The 24,337-nt window shown below is 34.9% G+C and overlaps 1 protein-coding gene across 1 annotated transcript in view; it reads right to left on the bottom strand.

Annotated features, from left to right (window-relative positions):
* LOC149775225 (tetratricopeptide repeat protein 28-like) overlaps window positions 1-24,337 on the bottom strand; it is a 167,391-nt gene that overhangs the window by 25,048 nt on the left and 118,006 nt on the right. The window contains exons 4-7 of the mRNA XM_089944263.1: window positions 22,613-22,885; window positions 8,534-10,840; window positions 7,197-7,337; window positions 3,853-4,130 (exon numbers count right to left, since the gene is read on the bottom strand). Coding sequence (XP_089800389.1) covers window positions 3,853-4,130; window positions 7,197-7,337; window positions 8,534-10,840; window positions 22,613-22,885 — 2,999 coding nt within the window. The remainder of the gene's footprint in view (window positions 1-3,852; window positions 4,131-7,196; window positions 7,338-8,533; window positions 10,841-22,612; window positions 22,886-24,337) is intronic.

Consider the following 24,337-nt stretch of genomic DNA (forward strand, 5'->3'; position numbering starts at 1 on the left):
GTTGGTCATTATTCTTTCCATTACACTTAACTTCATGGCTGTAACATGAAATAATTTCAAACCCATTATCTGACAAAACAAGCACAGGTTGGGACATTTTTGTGTGAAAGTGTCCAACTGCCTTGAAAATTTAAATAATTTCTCCTCTAATCCTGGTTTCACACCGCCACAATAAAGCAGATTAAGGTATACACTTCAATGCACAAGTGATCAACGCTCTAACGGCATGCGTATTGTCAAGCATCATAATCAAAATGACAATAAATATCATTGCGGATTTGTTTCAAATAAAGTATTGATCAAGAAAATGATAGGAAGTAAAAAAATCAATCAAGCAAACAAACTGTTTGTTTAGAAATAAAAACAACCAATAAAATAAGTTTGAAATTGTAAATCACCACTGATTAAGCATTCAACAATTTGTAACATCATAGGAAAGACGCAGCACTATTATTCTCACTAGAGTTTTCACAGACTGCATTAACAACCGTGAATAAGATACAGAGAGGTGAACAGGGTGAAAAGATTAATCCGAAGTCAAGAAGTTTCAACAGCAAATGGTCGAAACACTTCTCACAGATGAGATATGACAAAACACTGAATGCAATCTTTTGTGAGCTATGTCTGAAGATCAATAAGAGGAAAAACTGTCGTTCCTGGTGTTTTTTGAATTTGTGTAAATAAGGCCTTTTTGATGTAATGAACATACCTCAAAAGCTCAAATTGTGGCAAAAAGTAACATTCTTTTAACTATGTCAGACAAGGCACATGAAACAATAATACTTATCAATTATGCACCTTTTCTGCATTGAGTACAATGGCAGACAGATGCAGCACGGGAGTTCAATGCTTCAAGCATAAAAAAGGCTTAAAAGTGTTTTAAAGAATCTATTTAGCATAGATACAGGTATTTCATCCTTCTTTTTGTTAAAAAAAGAAACATCAAACTCTTGTGGATGCAATGATCTCAACTTCCAGCTTTTCCTGATTTCACACATGATTTCACAGAGTTTCTTTAGACATCTAATTTAGTAATCAGTTTCATTATGGACTGAAATGACTGCAAGTATACAACTGCTGGAAACTTTAATATGATCAAGCCAGCCCCCAATCCACCAATCACCCAACCAACATAATAAACTTTAATATGGTCAAGCCAGCCCCCAATCTACCAATCACCCAACCAACATAATAAACTTTAATATGGTCAAGCCAGCCCCCAATCTACCAATCACCAAACCAACATAATAAAATATCAAGTGTTTGATATACAAAAATATTCTATTTCTTTGCTATATGTTGTTCTGTGTGCTAAATGTAAATACTTGCTTAAAAGATGGGTCTAACTATAAATACTTGCTTAAAATACAGGTCTAACTGTAAATACTTGCTTAAAAGACAGTCTAACTGTCAATACTTGCTTAAAAGATGGGTCTAACTGTAAATACTTGCTTAAAAGACAGTCTAAATGTAAATACTTGCTTAAAAGATGGGTCCACCTATAAATACTTGCTTAAAAGACAGTCCAACTATAAATACTTGCTTAAAAGACAGTCTAACTGTAAATACTTGCTTAAAAGACAGTCTAACTGTCAATACTTGCTTAAAAGATGGGTCTAACTGTAAATACTTGCTTAAAAGACAGTCTAACTGTAAATACTTGCTTAAAAGACAGTCTAACTGTCAATACTTGCTTAAATGATGGGTCTAACTGTAAATACTTGCTTAAAAGACAGTCTAACTGTAAATACTTGTGTATAAGATGGGTCAAACTGTAAATACTTGCTTAAGAGACAGGTCTAACTGTAAATACTTGCTTATAAGATGGGTCCACTGCAAACTGTACAGGTACGGATCACATAATTCACCAACACATAAAGTCTACAAAGTTTGCAGTAGGACTTGCCTTGTAACCAACTATATATAGCAATTGATAAACTTCCTGTGCAAAATTACTAATTGTACAAGTATGTATGTATGCATGATCGTTGGAATTGTTATTTTTATTGCTTTAAGCCAGTAAAATAGTTCTAATGATCTCATGTTTCTAACTATGTAAATGCAAACCAGCCATAAATAAAATTTGTCTATTTATAGTGTCTTAAAAGTGAGATCACAGTTATCTCCCTTGCATGTCTGTTCTGATGAAAAGCCTGGTAAAATTTCTGACAATGCAAAATGCTATTCAGCGATTTTTCTAATGTTATTGTAAATGGGTCTGAGTCCATCATTATTGGGCAATTTATGGTGTTTTTGCGTAGGGGGGAAAGCTAACTATTTTATTATGTAATACCTGTCACTATTGTCTCTTTTGGAACAAAAGTAAATTTGTCTGAGCTCACAATTCCATCCTCCTGTTAGATGAAGTTCCAGAACATCAAGAACAGAAAGAACACAAACCCAGTCTGACTCCCATGTCATAGGCCTGTATGATTATACTGCTGAGTGATACTCACTGACAGGCAATCAAATTTTGGCTACCAATAATGGGGTAACAAATACTTACCCTGTCACAGGTAGAAGGGGAAGGTTATAATATGATCTGAGCACCACTAAATAAAAAGGTGCAATAAAGACCTCAATTCTAACATTCAATTTTGCAAGAGAGAAGGTATAATCTCTTGACGAAAATGAAAAAAAAAACTCAGATCAAATTGCCAAAATACATCTTGGGATATGAAAGAAGGGCAAATTATCCATGGGTGAACATCTGTGTGGGAAAAACAGAGTATTCCACATGGACCTATGACATGGGAATTAGACTGGGCTATGGTCCTATTCATCTGAGGGAAAGATGGAATTATGAGCTTGGATGAAGGTACATTCACCGAGGAAGAGGTAAGAAAGACAACAGTAACTGGTATTGTATTACTGCAGCCATTGAAAAATAATAAACGTGATATGGTCCCATTCATGTTGGAACTGGGGTCTGTTTTTCGACATTCAGAATCCCCAAGAAAATCTTTGGCACATAACATAACAATGCCATCTATATTTCCATAATGTACACCCAGACTGTAAACTAGCTGGATGGTTTCTAAGATGTCCACTTGTTAATATTAAAATATATCAATTCTGCATAAATCCCAATTCATTTTGGAATTCAATCACACTGTAAAGCTAACAATATCAGAAAGCATAAAATGGGGACATGTAATAAACAATATCAGAAAGCATAAAATTGGGACATGTAATAAACAACATTAGAAAGCATAAAGTGGGGACATGTAATAAACAATATCAGAAAGCATAAAATTGGGACATGTAATAAACAATATTAGAAAGCATAAAGTGGGGACATGTAATAAACAATATTAGAAAGCTTCAAATGGGGACATGTAATAAGCACATTACTACAGCCATGTTTTGTTTGGAGGTGGTGGAGTGTGTGTGTGATTGGATTTTTAATGTAGCTATAACAATTTTTCAGTCATATCACTACAATGTCTGCAGTCTGGCAGTTTATAGTGATGTCAAGCACTGGGGCATCATGCTGTAGACATGTAGCATGATGTCCCACCCGATCACATTATTTATGTTGATAGCAGGCTGACCAGTCCCAACACTAACCTCTTAATGCTGAGTGCCAAGCGAGGCAGCTGTTAGTACCATTTTATAAGTCTTCGGTATGACTCAGCTGGAATTCAAACCTGCAACCTCCTGCATCTGAGGCGGATGCTCTAACCACTAGGCCACCGGAACGGTTTGGAGATGGTGGAAAGAACTCATTCAATATAACTTATGAATACATCTTTGCCTTCTAACTTCGGTGTTTCCATATGCCATATCAAATGAGTTCTCTCTGCAGACATATAGTTTTATGCATATACCATTTTGATACTTTGTATGTACCTGAAGAGCCTGGTAGCAGGCCGTTTGAAGGTCAAAGAGAGACAGTTTGTATTCACTGTTGAACTGTGCATCTCTTCTTATGCTTTCAAATAACTCGGATGCCTTGGACAACTGCTGCTGGCACTCTTCAAAGTCTCCCTTTCCCCAGAGTGACAATCCAAGACGATGCCGAATTTTGGCTTCGTCCTCCATGCGGCCAAGCTGAACAGCAATCTGAAGGCCCTGTCGTAAATACTCCACAGCTTGTGGATGGTTGCCCATGGCATGGTGTATGCGACCTGAAAAAAAGCATAATTTTATAAATGAATTTAGATGAATCTTGAAGGTAAAAAATACAAAATACATTCTTCGTATTACATAGCAGTGATGGATCCAATATCTCATTAGTATATGACATAGCATGAATGGATCGTATATCTCATTAGTTATTTAACATAGCATGAATGGATCGTATATCTCATTAGTTATTTGACATAATATGAATGGATCATGTATCTCATTAGTTATTTGACATAGCATGAATGGATCCAATATCTCATTAGTTATTTGACATAGCATGAATGGATCCAAGATCTCATTAGTTTTTTGACATAGCATGAATGAATCCAATATCTCATTAGTTATTTGACACAGCACGAATGGATCCAATATTTCATTTGTTATTTGATATACAATAGATCCAATATATCATTAGTTATTTGATACAGAATCAATGGCTACTATATCTCATTAGTTATTTGACAAAGCATGAATGGATCATGTATCTCATTAGCTATTTGACATAGCATGAATGAATCATGTATCTCATTAGCTATTTGGTGTAGCATGAATGGATCGTGTATCTCATTAGCTATTTGATGTAGTAGCATGGATGCATCATGTATCTCATTAGCTATCTGACGTAGCATGAATGGATCATGTATTTCATTAGATTTTTGACACAGCATGAATGGATCATGTATTTCATTAGATTTTTGACGCAGCATGAATGGATCATGTATCTCATTAGATTTTTGACATAGCATGAATGGATCATGTATCTCATTAGTTTTTGACATAGCATGAATGGATCATGTATCTCATTAGCTATCTGACGTAGCATGAATGGATCATGTACCTCATTATTTTTTTGGTGCCACATGAATGGATCATATATCTCATTAGTTTTTTGACAAAACATGAATGGATCATGTATCTCATTAGTTTTTTGACATAGCATGAATGGATTCAATATCTCATTAGATTTTTGATGAAGCATGAATGGATATGTATCTCACTAGTTTTTTGACGTAGCATGAATGGATCATGTATCTCATTAGTTTTTTGACATAGCATGAATGGATCATGTATCTCATTAGTTTTTTGACATAGCATGAATGGATCATGTATCTCATTAGCTATTTGACATAGCATGAATGGATCATGTATCTCATTAGATTTTTGACGCAGCATGAATGGATCATGTATCTCATTAGATTTTTGACATAGCATGAATGGATCATGTATCTCATTAGTTTTTGACATAGCATGAATGGATCATGTATCTCATTAGCTATCTGACGTAGCATGAATGGATCATGTATCTCATTATTTTTTTGGTGCCACATGAATGGATCATATATCTCATTAGTTTTTTGACAAAACATGAATGGATCATGTATCTCATTAGTTTTTTGACATAGCATGAATGGATTCAATATCTCATTAGATTTTTGATGAAGCATGAATGGATATGTATCTCATTAGTTTTTTGACGTAGCATGAATGGATCATGTATCTCATTAGTTTTTTGACATAGCATGAATGGATCATGTATCTCATTAGCTATTTGACATAGCATGAATGGATCATGTATCTCATTAGATTTTTGACGCAGCATGAATGGATCATGTATCTCATTAGATTTTTGACATAGCATGAATGGATCATGTATCTCATTAGTTTTTGACATAGCATGAATGGATCATGTATCTCATTAGCTATCTGACGTAGCATGAATGGATCATGTATCTCATTATTTTTTTGGTGCCACATGAATGGATCATATATCTCATTAGTTTTTGACAAAACATGAATGGATCATGTATCTCATTAGTTTTTTGACATAGCATGAATGGATTCAATATCTCATTAGATTTTTGATGAAGCATGAATGGATATGTATCTCACTAGTTTTTTGACGTAGCATGAATGGATCATGTATCTCATTAGTTTTTTGACATAGCATGAATGGATCATGTATCTCATTAGATTTTTGACATAGCATGAATGGATCATGTATCTCATTAGATTTCTGACATAGCATGAATGGATCATGTATCTCATTAGCTATTTGACATAGCATGAATGGATCATGTATCTCATTATTTTTTTGGTGCCACATGAATGGATCATATATCTCATTAGTTTTTTGACAAAACATGAATGTATCATGTATCTCATTAGTTTTTTGACATAGCATGAATGGATTCAATATCTCATTAGATTTTTGATGAAGCTTGAATGGATATGTATCTCATTAGTTTTTTGACGTAGCATGAATGGATCATGTATCTCATTAGTTTTTTGACATAGCATGAATGGATCATGTATCTCATTAGTTTTTTGACAAAACATGAATGGATCATGTATCTCATTAGTTTTTTGACATAGCAAAAGTGGATCAAAATTGTCATGATTCTGATATTAACTATATGTAATAACACATTATTTGAGAATTTGTCACTTGAAAGCACATTTTGGAGAAATCATTTTTTTTGTTTCAACGCTACAGTAGTAAAAGCTTCCAATCAAATGGGTCTTTAATAAGAATGACAAAAACTGCTACAACAGCTGTTTAGTGATGATTCAGGTGCACAATACAATGTGATGGCTCAACTTTTCCCACATCTTCTTGGGTTGTCCTGACAACAGATGACACAGTAGTCATTAAGCATTCCAAATTTCAATATCAGCCTCTGATTATACAACACTCAATTAAACATCAACATACTGTGGCAGATCTGGAAGGAGTTTGCATGATTCAGTTAAGCCTACTTTTTCCAGCTATACAACTGCTTATAAGAAAGTTCCAACTGAAAATTGCCAAGACCCAGATCTGCTGGGTCCATGCAATTTGTTAGGAGTTATCAGTAGAACAAACAATATTGAACCTAATCTGCAGGCACATTATGAAATGGCAGATCAGGATCTATGTTGTTTGCAGCTGGACTCGACTTATAAGCAAGCACATATGGTAAAGGCAGGCAGCTTTGCTGCTTCATCTGCACTTTCATTACCAAAATTACCCATATGACTAATCAACCAACAAAATCTTATTGAGAAGAAGCTGATGATGTAACTACCAAGACTGCTATACGCCAGTGTCTTCGCCACTCTGTCGTTCATCTGGGCTGCAATAGTAAGATGTTGTTCCTGGTATTCTATTGCCTCCTTGTAATTTCCCAGGGATTCATGAGATAACCCAAGATTGCCAAATGCTCGACCTAAAATGAAATAATCATTATACAAGTTTAGTATATATGTATCATTTTTGGTCAGTAAGTACCAAAATTTAAAATTTCTGTGGAATTTTGAAAATTTTTGGCATGTATATAATTTTGAAATGTGAATTTGCTTTATACTTGACAAATCAAGCTCATTTTAGATGTTGCTGAATTATCTGAAGGTGCAAAAATCTAAGACAATACAACATATCTCAACTTTTTATAAGTTTACATAAGGTTAAAACACATTTAAAATACAAAATGTCTTCCTCAAGGTTCGACAAATAAAGTTTAACATAAGAAATCTAAGACACATTATTCCATAAATATGAACCTAACATTGAAATTACCAACAAAAAAAAAAGAAAAAAAAAAGGTAAGAATTCTGATGATCAATTGACATGAGCCAATCTTATGTCACAACTGGTGAATCCCCAAACTCCATTTATATACTTCCAGTGGTCAGTCAAGCATTGTGTCGTGAGGATTTTAAATAAACTGTTCTGCTGATTAGTACACATGGTTACATCTGATTTGGTGATTCATCAATTCTGACTTCAGTACGAGTTTCAGTGTGAGATTTTCTTGCATTGAAATCTTGGGGATGGCTATAGTACATGAATGCAGTCATATAGATACTAAAATTTAATTGTAGCTCTAGAATTTAATACTAATATAATTCTGGCAAATTAAGTTCATTCCCGATTGTTAATTGCACTTTAGATGTGATCAAAAACATTCCAGTTGAAAATTATTGATCATTTTGGACTTTTACAATGGTGAATGGGTTCTAATCTCAGTTAGGAAAAAAGTATGTCAGGTTTCATCATTCCCAGTACAGGGTAGTACACAGTTTTTCACAATAATCAGTGCTTTTACTGCAACAGCACAGCACATGGCATTCAAGTTGGACTCATCTAAAATGTAAACATATTTTAAGACTGATTTTATTGCATGCATTTTGTGAAGCAGTTATTCAGTCCTTTATTTCAAAAAGTTTCTTGAATGCGGAATAATTCGATAAGAGTTTTCCAAGAAAATTAAAACATTCATTCATTAGTTGACCTACAGATGACAATTCCAACAACACTGTACAAAGTAACGTTAGCTTTACAGCAAAAACAGGTTATAACCATTTGTCTTAAACAGATATAAAATTACAAACAATAAGGAATACTAGTATTTCAGATACATACACTGACATGCCATGTTTTCGGACACCTCTGCAATCTGCCGGTCCATCTGATGGTACTCTAATGCCTTCTCGTACTCGCCCATCTGCTGGTACACCCCACCAAGACCACATGCCGCATCACCCTCACAGAGCCGATCCTTCATTTCCCGGGCAATATTAAGCTGATGTTGTAGGCATGATATTGCCTGCTCAAAATTGCCCAGCAGACTATGAAGGCAGCCCAGTTCACCATAGGCCGAGGCTTTTGCAACGGAACTATTCAGCTCATGTGCCACAACAAGGCGTTTCTCGAAACACACTAAAGCTTGCTGGAGATTGCCCACTGACCGATGGGCATTACCTAGTCCTCTATATGCTTTATCTTGATCCGATTTATTGCTGACCTTTTGAGCTATGGCAAGATACTGTTCGTGACACTTGATTGCTTCCTCGTAATCTCCCAGAGCCTCGTAGCAATCACCAAGATTGCCAAAGGCTCTACCTTTATCAAATAATGCTGAATTTCCGTGAACTTGTTCTAACATTGCCAACTGCTGCTCAAACAGCCCAATAGCCTCTTCAAAGTTTGTCATGTTCATTTTTGTGATAGCAAGATTTCCACATGCATTAGCCTCCAGGGCACTGTCCTGAAGCTCTCTGCTTTTCTCAAGCTGTTCCTGGTAGCACGTGTAGGCATTCATGTACTTTCCCAGAGACATATGAACATTTCCCAGATTACCATGAGCCCTACACTCACCTTTCACATCACCCATGTCTTGCCTGATGCTCAGTTCCTGAGTATGAAAACCAAGTGCTTTATCAAACTGTAAGAGCACTCTGTGAGCAGTACCAAGTGCTCCATATGCAGTGGCCAAAAGGTCCTTGCTATTGCATTGTCTTGCGAGCTGTAGCTGCTGGTTGTAAAACTGAATTGCCTCAGTAGTGTCACCTGTTTTCAGTAAAATATCACCAATATTTCCCAAGCAACGAAATTTCCCTTTTGTATTTTTCAATGTTGTCATTAACTGAAGAGCTTTCTTTTGGCACTCCAGTCCTTCTGAATAATTATGCAAGGCCTTTTGTGCCAGGCCTAAATTGCAGTAGGCTCTTGCAACGCCTAAATTGTCTTTTAATTCTCGTGCAAGGGACAAATCTTGTTCATAATATCTCACGGCTTCCACATAATTTCCCAGTGCAAAATGAGCATAGCCCAGACTGAAGCATGCCTTTGCCTCGCCTTCCATATCATGTAATTCCTGAGTCAACATTAAATACTGCTCATAATATGGAATTGAGTTTGTGTATTCACCACGAAAACTATGAAAATTTCCAAGGTTACACACGGCTCTTGATTCACTCATTGTATCTTTCAACTCACGAGACAGTTCAAGATGCTCAACATAATGATGATGAGCACTGTCATACATTTTAAGAGCTTGATATGCCACTGCGAGATTTCCATGTGTTGCTGCCTCGGAATGACGATCGTTAACCTCCTGAGAAATTTCCAGTTCTTGTTTATGATATTTGACAGCTTGTTCATATTTTCCTAAAGCACTATATGCATTACCTATATTGCCAAGGGATCTACCATGGCTTGCTTGATCACACAGATCTTTAGCAATTGACAAATGAACCTTGTGAAGCTTTAAAGCAGCTTCGAATTCTCCTAACTGGTGATATATTATTCCTAAATTTGAACATGCTCGACCCTCAGCCACTTTGTCCCTCGTCTGAAGTGCGCTGTCAAGCTGTTTTTCATGATAATTCTTGGCTGCTGCATAATCATGCAAGCATCTTGCTGCATGGCCTAAACCAGCATAGGCCCTAGCCTCTAAGGATTTATCTGCCCTCTGCTCTGCAATTTTTAAAACCTGTTTATGAAACACAATTGCTTTCTCATAATCTCTTTTATAATGATATGCACTTCCAAGATTACTGTACGCCCTAGCTTCTTCAAGAGAATTTTTTAATGCTTTGGCAATCTTGAGGTTTTCGTTGTGGCATTCTACAGCTTTGTCAAAGTTACACATTGCCAAGTACACAGCACCAACATTGCCAATCTCCCTTGCTTCAATGGTTTTATCACCACTCTGTTTCAAAAGTACTACACACTGTTTGTGACTCTGAAGAGCATTTGGATAGTCTCCAATGGCCGTGTAAACATGTCCTAGACTGCTCAGTGCTACTGTGGCAGTCTGTCTGTCTTTTAGCCTCATTGACAGAACAAGCTGGAATCGATGATTTGTCAGGGCTTCTTTGTAGTTTCCCTTGGAGTAATGGGCAGCACCAAGATTTCCATAGGCTCGGCATTCTCCTTCTTGGTCGCCTGAAATGGATGTAACAATAACTTAAAATGAACACATGGTTTAAGGCACAAAACAGTCATGCTAGTTAGTTCTTATGAGGTCATTCTTCAAAATCCTATTTTCTAAAGCCACAATGACAATCACTTTTAATTGTCTGACCATCACCTTTAACCTGCTGACCATAACCTTTAACATTCTAACCATCACCTTTAGCCATCTGATAATCACCTTTAACCTTTTGATGATCACCCTTAACCTTATGCAGCCCATCAAAAACTTTGGTCAAGGTATAACTGAAGTTATTAAACAAAAGCCTTTTTTTTCAGTGACCTTGACCTTTAACCTTATACTCCAAAATTAACTGATTTCTTTCTTACACAAAATGTAAATCATCCACAAACATCAGTGATGGTACATGGTCAAAAACTGACTTTTTCATGCATAACCAATGTGCTTCTTTCAGCCAGTGACCTTATCCCTGACCATCTCAATCAAAAATCAATAGGCTTCTTCCTTACCCCAAATGTATGCCATCCACAAAGTTTGGGCCAAAGATGTGATTTAAACTTAATGTTTTTGTGCAGAAAAAAGGTCTTCTTGTAGTCACAGTAACCCTGACCTTTAACCTTTCCAAAATGAAATCAATAGACTGTTTGCTCACCCTAAGTGCAAGCCATCAACAAATTTTTGGTAACTATAGACTGGATATTTCAAGTTATTGTGCAGAAATGAAACTGGCAACAGATGGATGATGAATGTAATAAAATAATTTTGTCCAAAATGAGTGAGTTCAAACCAACTGCATCTGAATATGTACAAACAAATTGTTGAGCTATGCCAGTTACAAGCAACATCCCACATGAAGATATGGAGTTAACTGCCAATGGCCATTATTGCTGTCCAATATGGCGTTGCGAAGACAACACTCGTAACTGTCACATCTAGGTCTGAAACCATGTAAACACCAATTTGCAACTTAATAAATATAATGATTCCTTAGCAGTGCTTGTTAAAAGGATCTTCTATACTGGCAACTCAAAACAGATAAAAAGAGCAACAACTCCATTAAAATCAGACCTGATGACAAAAAACCAATTAAACACAATCTATGACATCAGTAATTCACCTACCAAATGGCATGTATTTATTATAAGAGCTGCTGAGCTACGGTGGTTACTACATGTATAAACAACAGATGGACAAACACATGGACAGACAAGTTTATTGCTGTAGGGTTCCTCTATCTCAGTGTGGTGTCTTAATTAATAATGGTGGTTAAATTATGTTTATAAATTTGTCAAGCAGAAAAAATTTGGAGAACACATTAACTATAATTCTGTAGCAAAGTGGAATACAACTGAGCTGCTAAGTTACCATATAAACTTGTGTATAAGTCGAGTCCAACTATAAATAACATAAACCCTGATCAGCTGTCACATAATATTCTGTTAGTTGTTCCAGCAGATCTCAGGGTCTATGTTGTTTATTCAAATGATTACCCCCAATACAGACATGGATATTCAAGCAATTCCTGTGAATGCAGAGCTGGTTTCATGCAGCATTCAGTTGGACTTGACTTATAAGTGAGTATATATGATATTCTTAATCCAACTTCCACTATCAAACATGCACCAATGTCCCCAGACTCCAAATGGATCCAATTTAAAAAACGGTTCTGCACATCTTTCTACAGATCACACAAAATCATACCCCAAAGTTGAAATACCCCATCTTTAATGGTATAGTTGGACCTGCATGGAAATATCAATATGTATATCCATATAAATGCACATACACACGGATTTATCTTCTTAATGTTTTTTTTACAAGTTTGTACCTTGACTTTGAATTGGCATATATAGACAGTATTGTGCTGGTATACCATTATGTCCTAATATATGCATATGGGGGCATGTATGTCAGCACAGGCTGAACCACACAAACCTGAATTTTCTTTTACAAATGGTACACAAATAAAAATCCATAATTGCAAAATATTCCACAATTACTGTAAACAAGTGACTTGTTTGAAAATTGTTCAATAACAGAAAATTAGTCAATGCATAAAATATTTGGATAATTGACCACTAGAAGTCATATGGACCACTTGTATTTATTTTTGTTAATTAGATTGCTACTTGTCAATTGCAAGCAATGTCAAACCTCGATTCTTAGTACTTCCTAATTATCCCCAAAGTATGTCAAATGTAATGCTGATAGCAGTCATAAACTACACATATTTGTTACAAGTTTAAATTAACTTTTAAAATGCAAAGAAATATTTCAACCTTGATTCAAAAGAAAATTGGCAGTAACCTCATGTCAAGAATATATGAATAAAATAATTAGCATATCACCATATGTCAATTAAATCATAACAAGTGCCGATACCATTAAATTGCTCTATCAATGGCAAAGGCGTGATCACATGAATTACAGGTGCTCTGGCAGCTTCACAGACTTTCTGGCCTAATATCCGACACCTATCCAAATGTCATTATATATCATACAAATTTCAAAAGTTGTGACTGAAACATTTTTCTACCATTTTTAAATAAAATGTTCAATATGTACTAAAATATTACGATTAATTCACACTTGACAAGTGTCAACATAAAATACTTAAATTTAAAAGATGTCCTATGCTACGGATTATGGCAAGGTTATTGCCTCATGTTGGTTTTCTTTGGTATGGGGGTTGGTGGGAGGGTAGTACAATGGGAGATTTCAATTCCAAATCAAACTGTCCAGGATAGAACATAACAACAATATTTCTTTGGCCTCTCATGGGTGGCACATGAGAAACCTTGAATTACATTTACAGTGGTATAGCCTTTTCATAATAATGAGGTCAGGATTACAGTGTCAAAATTAATTAATGCCACTAATGACCGATGTACAGATGACAAAACAGCAGTGACAATGATTTTATTAGCAGTATTAATTATTTTTCCTATTTAAAGCTCAAACAACAGCACAAAAAGATTGGATATTAGTGTACAAGTTTTAAATTTGATCGTCCTGAATCAACAATTTGGCCTTCAATTCTGAAGTAAATACTATGTAAATTGGGAGTATGCACGAGAGATATTTTTCTTTTAGCTACAATGTTTTGTGCTCAGGTTTGATATGTTCCCAATATAACTGGAAACATTTTGTCAACAAAACAATACACCAAATTCCAAACATTTCTGACAAGAACATCTTACTACAAATGTCTATTCAACAGTTGTTCAGTCACCAATTATATTTGCTTGACTGGATCCTAAAGATTCCTAACAGAATGACTTATTACTTGTTCTTTTGATGGTACTTCATCCAAGTTAAGGCCTAAACAATATTTTCAGAGCTACCCCATTATCAGCATACTTGTAATGTTCTTAACATATATATATTTTCTTATGAGACAAACTGCATAAAGCACAGATCCAGATCTGCCATTGCATAATGCACCAGCACATCTGGGTCTGTGCAGTTTGTTAGAAGTAATCAGTAGAACAAACGACATACGCCCTAATCTGCAAGTGCATTATACTACAGCAGATCTGGCTCTTTGCAGTTTGTAGTTTCACTTGACTTATGAGTTAAGATGGCATTTTAATAAACTGTGACATGACCAGTGCTACCACTCTATTAGCATGTTTGTAATTTACTATTTTAATAAACCCTGACATGACCAGGGGGTAGTTGCCAATACAGCAAAGATGGTTTGCTGCTTTGTTCTGACTTCTCAGTCTGTCAAGCTCTGCATTATGAAAGTAATTGAACTGTCACACTGCTGGACATGAAGTTTGCATGACACTAGATAACTGTCACACTGCTGGACATGAAGTTTCAAGACACTAGATAACTGTCACACTGCTGGACATGAAGTTTTCATGACACTAGATAACTGTCACACTGCTGGATATGAAGTTTTCATGACACACAAGATGACTGTCACACTGCTGGACATGAAGTTTTCATGGCACAAGATAACTGTCACACTGCTGGACATGAAGTTTCCATGACACATAAGATAACTGTCACACTGCTGGACATGAAGCTTCCATGACACATAAGATAACTGTCACACTGCTGGACATGAAGTTTCCATGACACACAAGATAACTGTCACACTGCTGGACATGAAGTTTCCATGACACATAAGATAACTGTCACACTGCTGGACATGAAGTTTTCATGGCACAAGATAACTGTCACACTGCTGGACATGAAGTTTCCATGACACATAAGATAGCTGATCAGGGTCTACATTGTTTACGGTTGGACTTGACTTATAAGCAAACATAGATTGTATTTATCATGACAAATGATGACTGAATATCACTATTATAACCTACCTATGACCAATGATCACAATTATAGCCTACCTATGACCAATAATTACTATTATAACCTACCTCTGATTGATGATCACTATTATAACCTACATCTGATTGATGATCACTAGTATAACCTACCTATAACTGAATATCACTATCATAACCTACCTAGACTGAATATAACTATTATAACCTACCTATGACTGAATATCACTATAATAACCTACCTATGACTGAATATAACTATTATAACCTACCTATGACTGAATATCACAATAATAACCTACCTATGACTGAATATCACTATTATAACCTACCTATGATTGATGATCACTATTATAACCTACCTCTGATTGATAATCACTATTATAACCTACCTCTGATTGATACTCACTATTGTAACCTACATATGACTGAATATCACTATTATAACCTACCTATGACTGATGATCGCTATTATAACCTACCTCTGATTGATAATCACTATTATAACCTACCTCTAATTGATACTCACTATTGTAACCTACATATGACTGAATATCACTCTTATAACCTACCTATGACCGAATATCATTCTTATAACCTACATATGACTGAATATCACTATTATAACCTACCTATGACTGAATATCACTATTATAACCTACCTATGATTGAATATCACTCTTATAACCTACCTACTGAAAGAATGGCTTGTAAGCAACAAATAGTCCAGCATTAGGCACATACACAAGAATGTGTTTCCAATCAGACAACCATCCCAGTCTTTTGTTGCCAACCCTAGAACTTTTATCCCCCAGGGTTTAAAATTATTTTTTTAAAAATTTCCTGAAACTGATCCATGCATCTAATTGAGCTGGTCTAGCCCAGTACTTAAAGCACTAAGTACATTATATATACTAATCATTATCATATATATAATGCTACAAAAAACCTACCTACCCTAATTTTAAAACCCAAACAACAGGAAACACACCTTGTTTTTTGCCGTATAATAAACTTTTTTTAAATATTAATACATTCATAGACCTGCATGGAATAAATGCACTGTTAAGACTGGTCACAGTCTAATGTTGCAAGTAGGTTAAGGTAAATGCTGTTTAGTCTACCCCTGATTACTCTAACATGTGCAAGATCTTTTAAACAGAAGGGTCAGGTAAATGATTCACTTATCCTTGTTACTATTTGAAAGAGGTAATTCAAAGCAAAGCAATATAGCTATTTAGCTATTTAACAATTTATCGAGACACTTTCTGCAATTGTTCTATTGTATGCTTAAAAAGATACCATTAAGACACATGTTGTATGTAAACAGATGCCGATACAGAAGGCGTGTCTCAATCAGCAAATGAAACTTCCTTGTTTGCATGAAATATTATGTCATCTTATAACCAAATCACTCTTCTACATTGTGAGGAAAGTCTGGTTCAGGTATTACACTGAAAACTCATTTTCTTTCCAGACCTCCGTTTGGTGGATTTTCATGGAGCCACACGAGAGGAGTGGCTAAATGAAACTAAAGTGGACCATGATATGGTTTTACACTTTTCAAATCTAGGTGCACTTTATACTTAGCTAAATACAGTATTTGATCATGCAATTATTCTTTATAGCAGGCTCCTTGGTCCAAGGATGTGTAAAAAAAACAACCTTATTTTAATTAAAATAATAAATGTTTAAAGTAAGAAAACAGAAAATTTCAACTTCAAAAGAATTTTTGATAAAATTCTTAACAGCATTAAAACACTATATCTACAACTATATCTTTATAGCTTATAGTTTTATACAGTTTTTCTAACTTTCTGTCATAGGTTCATTTATATATCATTATTTTAAATATACAAAGTATATTGTTCTCACTCTTTAATATCCTTATCTGCAAAAAAATGACATTTTAGCAATAATTCTTCATAGCTTCAAATATTTAAAACTTATAGCATTTAAACTGTTGGACACTGTGGGTGAGACCAAAGTACAGCAGGGCAAACTTATGAACTCCATGTACTTCATGCATGACTACAATAGCCAATGCATTTAAACTGTTGGACACTGTGGGTCAGACCAAAGTACAGCAGGGCAAACTTATGAACTCCATATACTTCATGTATGACTACAATAGCCAAAGAATTTAAACTGTTGGACACTGTGGGTCAGACCAAAGTACAGCAGGGCAAACTTAAGAACTCCATATACTTCATGCATGACTACAATAGCCAAAGCATTTAAACTGTTGGACACTGTGGGTCAGACCAAAGTACAGCAGGGCAAACTTATGAACTCCATGTACTTCATGCATGACTACAAAAGCCAAAGCATTTAAACTGTTGGACACTGTGGGTGAGACCAAAGTACAGCAGAGCAAACTTATGAACTCCATGTACTTTCGCCAACAGCACCAACACAATCATGTATTTATTTAATAAATAATAAAATGTATATGTAAAGCTCCTCACAAGTGAGTAGAAATATGTTTGAAGAGACGTCTTGTTCTAATTATATTTATGACTAAATCATGCACAAATTCAGAAAGTTCATAACTTGCTGTAATTTTACCAACTACTCCATCATGATGGACCTGTTGTAACACTGTGTAGCAACAAACTTATTGGACCCTATGTGTGCTTAACACAAACCAATAAGTGTCTGATAATGTCCAGTAAATGGAAAATCACAAATCACCAGTTTTCATTTTATTTCTCTTTCTATGTTTATTAAATTGCCATGATTGATCAAGGTTTTCTGAATAGGATAGTATTTTTTCCATCCAAATTCCGTCCTCTTGTCATCATTAGTGCAAAAAACATGACAACTTTAAAAGCATAAAACTACTGTAGAGTTTCAACCACAGGGTAAATGTCAACCAAAAAGTACATGTCCAACATTTCAACCAAACATGTGCAAAATTTTCAAACATGTTTCAGTCATAGGGCATATGTTTGAAATTTCAACCATTTGTATACATGTCCAAAATTCTGACCAGAAGGTACATGTTCAAAATCAAATATGTTAAGTCTCAGAATTAAAAATAAATATCATAATTAGCATTTTATGCATAAAAAATGTAATAAAAATGCATAATGAAATTATTTTAATGCATCTGATGGAGGTTTTGAGCAATGTAACAAACATTAATGCTATCAGGTCAAGGAGTGAGATGTGTTCTGCACATTTGAAATGATGGTACTTGATAGCTGTGAGAATACTCACTCCAGCCATAGAACCAAATGCAGCTTGAATCAGTCTTGGTCACTAAAACACTTGACACAATGCAAAAATCCTTATTAACATCTTGATGATTAAAACTCAATCTGGGATTGAACATTGTGTTTTATGCTGTTCAGCATCAATAAGAACACAGTTTGAGTCTCGGGTGCGGCCAATGTGGGTATGTGAGAAAGCTTGCAAGGAGCTTCTTGTGGGTCAGTGGTTCTTTCCGGGGGATTCCCGGGTTCTTCCTCCACCATTTATACTGACTGCCATGTATAGCCTATATTGTGCTGAAAAATGTCATTAAACCCAATAACAACACCAAACCAAGAAGTACAATACATTGTTGATTGCCAAATCCTATCATTTTTACTTGATAATGAATAAATCATCCTGATTTTATTTCCTTCTACCTAAATCAAATGTGTCAATAGATCAATGTCAGATCAATTTATCATACCCTTGCTTACATGTTTTGCTTGGTAGAGAGAATGACAGATCATGCATAAATACCAGACAGCTATCAATCACCAGTGAAACATGAACAAGTCATTAAAACATCATATTGAATAGTTCTCTAATGATGGTGTGTCCCTGGGCAAGTCAATTTACTATTTTCAGAGTAAAACAAAACTTGTTTTGTTTTTATTAGTTTTAATGGCATTTTAACATATTGGCTATATCATGCTGAGGAAATATCTTTACCAGGACTCAGACTGGCATAAGCAGGTATTGAACCAGCAACCCTTAATTTATTAATCAGACACTCTACCAACCGAGCTTTCAGGTATGGATGTGTGGTTAAAACCGTTCTTACAACACAGGGCCACAAGGAAGATTAGTGGTTGAACCAGATGAGTAACTTTCTAGACATATACTATCATCATCATTATTATCATTACATTTGTTGTCATTATTATCTCAACTCTCTGAACCATTTCTGAGTTCACAAGAGAGTCAAAAAATTAAGTTTGTAATTTCACATGTTTATTGTGTACTCAAGAATTTGATTTGTACCTTTCTTCCCTTTTTAAAAAAAATCTATTAAATTCAGTTTAAACTTAAACAATTATGCTTTCAAAAGAAATTTGTTTGAAATTCTCCATGTAAAGCTATAGAATCTCCTTCATTTTCTCGTTACAAGTCTTACACTATTTCATTCATTAGTGTAGATAACTTCATTTGATAAAAAAACATAATGTTATCAATATTTTGCATAGACCTGGAGCTACATTTTTGTTCTGCTGATTACTCTCACAAAACTGCATGGAGCCCGACTTGCTAGTGCAATATGTGACTGCAGCTCTGGGTCTATGAAGTTTGCAGCTTAATTGAACTTAAAAGTGATTATATATGGCAACTTCAATAAACATGTATAGTCTGTGGACACATAAAGATATTATTACCCACAGACAGGTATTAACTGTTCACTTAAATCAATAATAAACATATTCCAAAAAAAGATGTCTTAACAATGTTATTACATTTTAAACAAACATTCATATGGATGAATAATAATTTTAACAAATTTCTAAGACAAGAATCTATTTCAATGTTCTAACGTATTTAAAAAAAATGAAAACCTATCCAACTATTCCATAATAATGCTTATGAAATGTGAACAAGTAAAGGTTGTAGAAAGGCATGTTTTAAATGAGTCATTATCTGCCTTTTGTGTGCAAGATTACCATTCCAATTAAGGACTGCATTATATTCGAAGGTCTTTTATAATCATGCATCTGAGTATCTTAGTGTTTTGTAAATATGTAATGAAGATTAGCACGAGGGTCCAGTTGAATGAAAACAGCGATTTATATATACCAAATGTTAGGGCAAAGAAATTTAAGAAAACTTTTTCTTACACTGGTACAGTGTTATGGAACAGTTTGCTGCATGACAGTAAACAAGCAATGAATGTTTCAGAAACTCTATAAATATATTAACGCGCATATCCTGATTTTACAAATGCATAATTTTTTTTACATGGTTGCTGTAATATATCTATGTGATAACAGTATGTCAATCTGGTATAAAACTTGTTTTATATGTATTCTTTTATTCAATAGCCATTAACTTTGTAAATTCTTTATTAATTACATGTTTATTTGTTTTATCTGCTGGGCCATAATGCTAGTTATTTGACTGGATAAATAAAGGATTTTCTTCTTCTTTGCACCTATTATTATCATTATTATTATCAACTCAACTCTGGACTATTTCAAACACTATTATTATTATTATTATTATTATTATTATCAACTCAACTCTGGACTATTTCAAACACTATTATTATTATTATTATTATTATTATCAACTCAACTCTGGACTATTTCAAACACTATTAACCAATGCATTTTCTTCATTATGTATATCACCGTGAATTGGGTAAAAGTCACTGTTGCATGGGTGAAAAGGCCATCCCTTCCAATGATATTGTAATGTTCTACCGAGTAGCAACTGACAAAGGATGAAATGGTACTACCATGATTCACTGTGTGTGTATGTGATTTTTAACATAGCGTTAACATTATTTCAGTCCTATAGCTATGATGTCTGCAATGTGACAGTTTACAGCGATGTCTAGCACTGGAGCATCATGCCACAAGCATGTAGAATGATGTCTCATCCACTCACATTATCTGACACCAGGCCGACCGGTCCTAACACTAACCTCTTAATGCTGAGTGAGGCAGCTGTTAGTACCATGTTTATAAATCTTTGCTATGACTTGGTTGGGGTTCCAACCTGCAACCTCCCACATCTGAGGTGGATGCTCTAACCACCAGGCCACTGGACCACGATTCAGGAATCCTTAAACTCACGATCATTATATTCTTGGAGAGACTATGAAACATAAATACACTTCCATACTCATGTGAAATCACTAAACTACATGGAAAACTTTATTTAAAAAGAAGAAGGGAGGACAAGGGAAACAATTCAGGGCATACAAAAGTGCAGCTAACTAGGAAGGAGAATGAGGAACTGGGATGGGGGTAGGTGGGGGAAGGGTAACCACCAAAATGGCTTTATACTTATTTTCTTTAAATCCCTTTGATTTGGAGAGTCAGTAAATGAATTTGAATAGAAAAATTTTTATCTCTCATTTGAGGAATATATGAATGGCATGAGGATTAATTAAAGTAATCAATGACTAATCAGATCAGGCCAAATGATAAAGCATTTCATTATCATTTTTAAATAATTGGTTATGAACAATTAAAGTTGTCTTCTTGGGAATAATTTTTGTTTATACCTTTAATTTTGGTCCTTTCACTGTATCATAACCTGCCATTAAATTAATAACTTACTAATTCAGATATAAATTCTCACTGGTTGTCAATCAACGGTATCAGATATCATTTGACCTTTTCTGTGAAAAAGTTTAAAAATATCTCCAAACAATTAAAATCAATCATATTTGATTTTGATGAACAAATCACTGATAAATAATTTGAAACTGAGTCCTAACATAAAGTTTTTACTGTGCTTTATTTTACTTCCTCGTCTTTCAATAAATCTGACCAAGTCAAATTTCCTTCATTAACAAAATAGTAAAAAAGTAATTCACCTTTTTATATAACACACCTCCACCTTTCAAAACCAATTTAACTTGTAATCAAAAGCCATAAACTATGATTTTTTCTATATTGGTAGCAACAGCTGCCTCTGTCAAAACATGAAATTGACCATCCATGGAAACCCGCACTCTATAACTATTGAGTACAGCACGCACCAATCAAAACATGTTTCTCAACGACCATGACTGAAATATGTGTTACATGTATACGATAAAATAACTGAAATTATTGTAAAGTGTCAGTACAATTGTTGTAGCTGCAAAACAAACATTCAATGCAATGAAACATAATGTCTGCTTCACGGTGATAGAAGGATTCAAGGACCAAAAAGGGGGACATGTCCCACAATAAGACGTACGGCAACCCTAGTTTAAATATTGTTAGCAGTTTTAGAAACAGATTGCGGCTGCAAAACCAAATTATGAAGGTGTTCCTGTTGATAGTCAATATGAATCAAAATGCATGATATTGTTTCCTTATCTGCAATGCCAAATTAACTTTTTAATAAGATGTAATATTTTTGTAACGTTTGTGGTAGTCAAACTTTTTCACTGACACTTTTCTATCAGACCATACATTTTTTTAAAGTTACAACTTAAAAACGTAAGCAAAAATATATTTGTAAAGAAATTAGAAGATGAAATTTTCGAAAATGGTTGATTATGGATCTGATATTTACCTAGCTCTTTGGAAACTTGAAGGTCCTTCTGCATGAAGGTGATTGCTTTGTCTATGTTGCCAAGGCCCCAGTGGGCACTACTCAGAGCTGAGAAGACAGAACCCCTCAATTTTAAACTGCATGTCCCAATCTTGACAGAAGCCTCCAGCATTTGTACCGAGGCATTATAGTGGCCAACCTGAAGCAGTTCTTGACCAATTACGGATATGATGACAAATGGACTCTTTTCAAGCTTTAGCTTTTGAAGCTGCTGGAAAACTGGCTCCAATTTTTCTGAAATGTTTCAAAATATTAAGAATGTTATAAATTAAAAATAGGACTGTTTTCTGTATCATCCTGCACCACAATTTACTGTATCCTTTCAGTCAAAGCATTATAATCAAGATGGTGGCATTTTCAATTTAAGCTCAATTCAATAAATCTATATTAAAAACTTTAACAGTTCAGCATTTTTTTCATTTCACAATCTGTCCATGACTGCAATTCTAGCTGGGCAGGGGAAACAGATGAGTCCATTTTTTTAAAAATAACTGACCACTCCATCTAGCATGACAACTTTCAAATGACCAAATATACAAACAAAATTCTAGAAATCTACTGATCCAACTAGTTACCCTGCTAGATGTGAATTTTAATCCCTAACACCATTTTTTTTTTGCCATGTGCTTTATCAAATCTGAAATCTCTGCAACTTCAACATCTCTTGTCCAACCTTCACAAAAATTAACTGCTTTCTTAAATGGGGCTCTATCACTTACCGCTGCTGATTTAAAAAAAAATCATTAGGTTAATTTATGAAAGAAAAAGTTTCATTTTAATTTGTTTTTCTCAATGGAAGTTAAGGTAGCCCAGCAGACAGACTTGTAATCTGATGGTCATAAGTTCAATACCCACCCAGGCCAGCCAAGGTCAGCTACCTCGGTGTGTCCTTGGGAAAGGCTCCTGGCTCTCAGTTTGGTAGTGTGTGATGTGACCGATAAAGTATTGGAAGTGCGGTTAAAAGCCAATGAAAGTAACTTTTTTCCAAGAGTTTTATTCTACTCTACAATAGCTTGAACGTCAAATACAGCTTGATGGAAAGCATGAAAACTATACATAACATCTTGGAACAGACAATATTTGAAACCACCACATACCAAAAGGACTGATTTATAACTAGACCGTACTGTGACTTTCTGGAGTCTTTATTAATGCATATATGCAGTCTATATCTGCTTATAAGCTGACTCAGCTATACAGACCTGGACCTGCTATCCAATTATGTGCCAGTAGATTTGGGTCTATCCATCTTGTTTGGACAAATCAGTATAATGAGCCAGTAGATCTGGGTCTTTGTTGTTTGCAGCAGGACTGGGGTTGTAGGTGAGAATATACCACTACCTAGCAAGTTTTACACTGAATTACTGTATATATCCGCTTATAAAAGGCGTCCAACTGCAAACTGCACAGACTCAGATCTGTTGTCGCGTAATGCACCAGCATATCTGGATCTGTGCAGTTTGTTAGGAGTAATCAGTAGAACAAACAATATAGACTCTGAACTGCAGATGTGTTATGCTATGGCAGATCAGGATCTTTGTTGTTTGCAGTCTGACTTGACTTATAAGCAGGCTGTTTCATGATATTTTAAACGCATTGAGAAAAGTTTGATTACCTGAAAATCATCGCTGTTCTGCAGCAATTTCATTTATAATATTGCCATTTTTCCATAATGTTACGTAACTC

This window comes from Sinohyriopsis cumingii, chromosome 19, assembly GCF_028554795.1.
Source record: "Sinohyriopsis cumingii isolate HCF-2022 chromosome 19, ASM2855479v2, whole genome shotgun sequence".
Lineage (NCBI taxonomy): Eukaryota > Metazoa > Mollusca > Bivalvia > Unionida > Unionidae > Sinohyriopsis > Sinohyriopsis cumingii.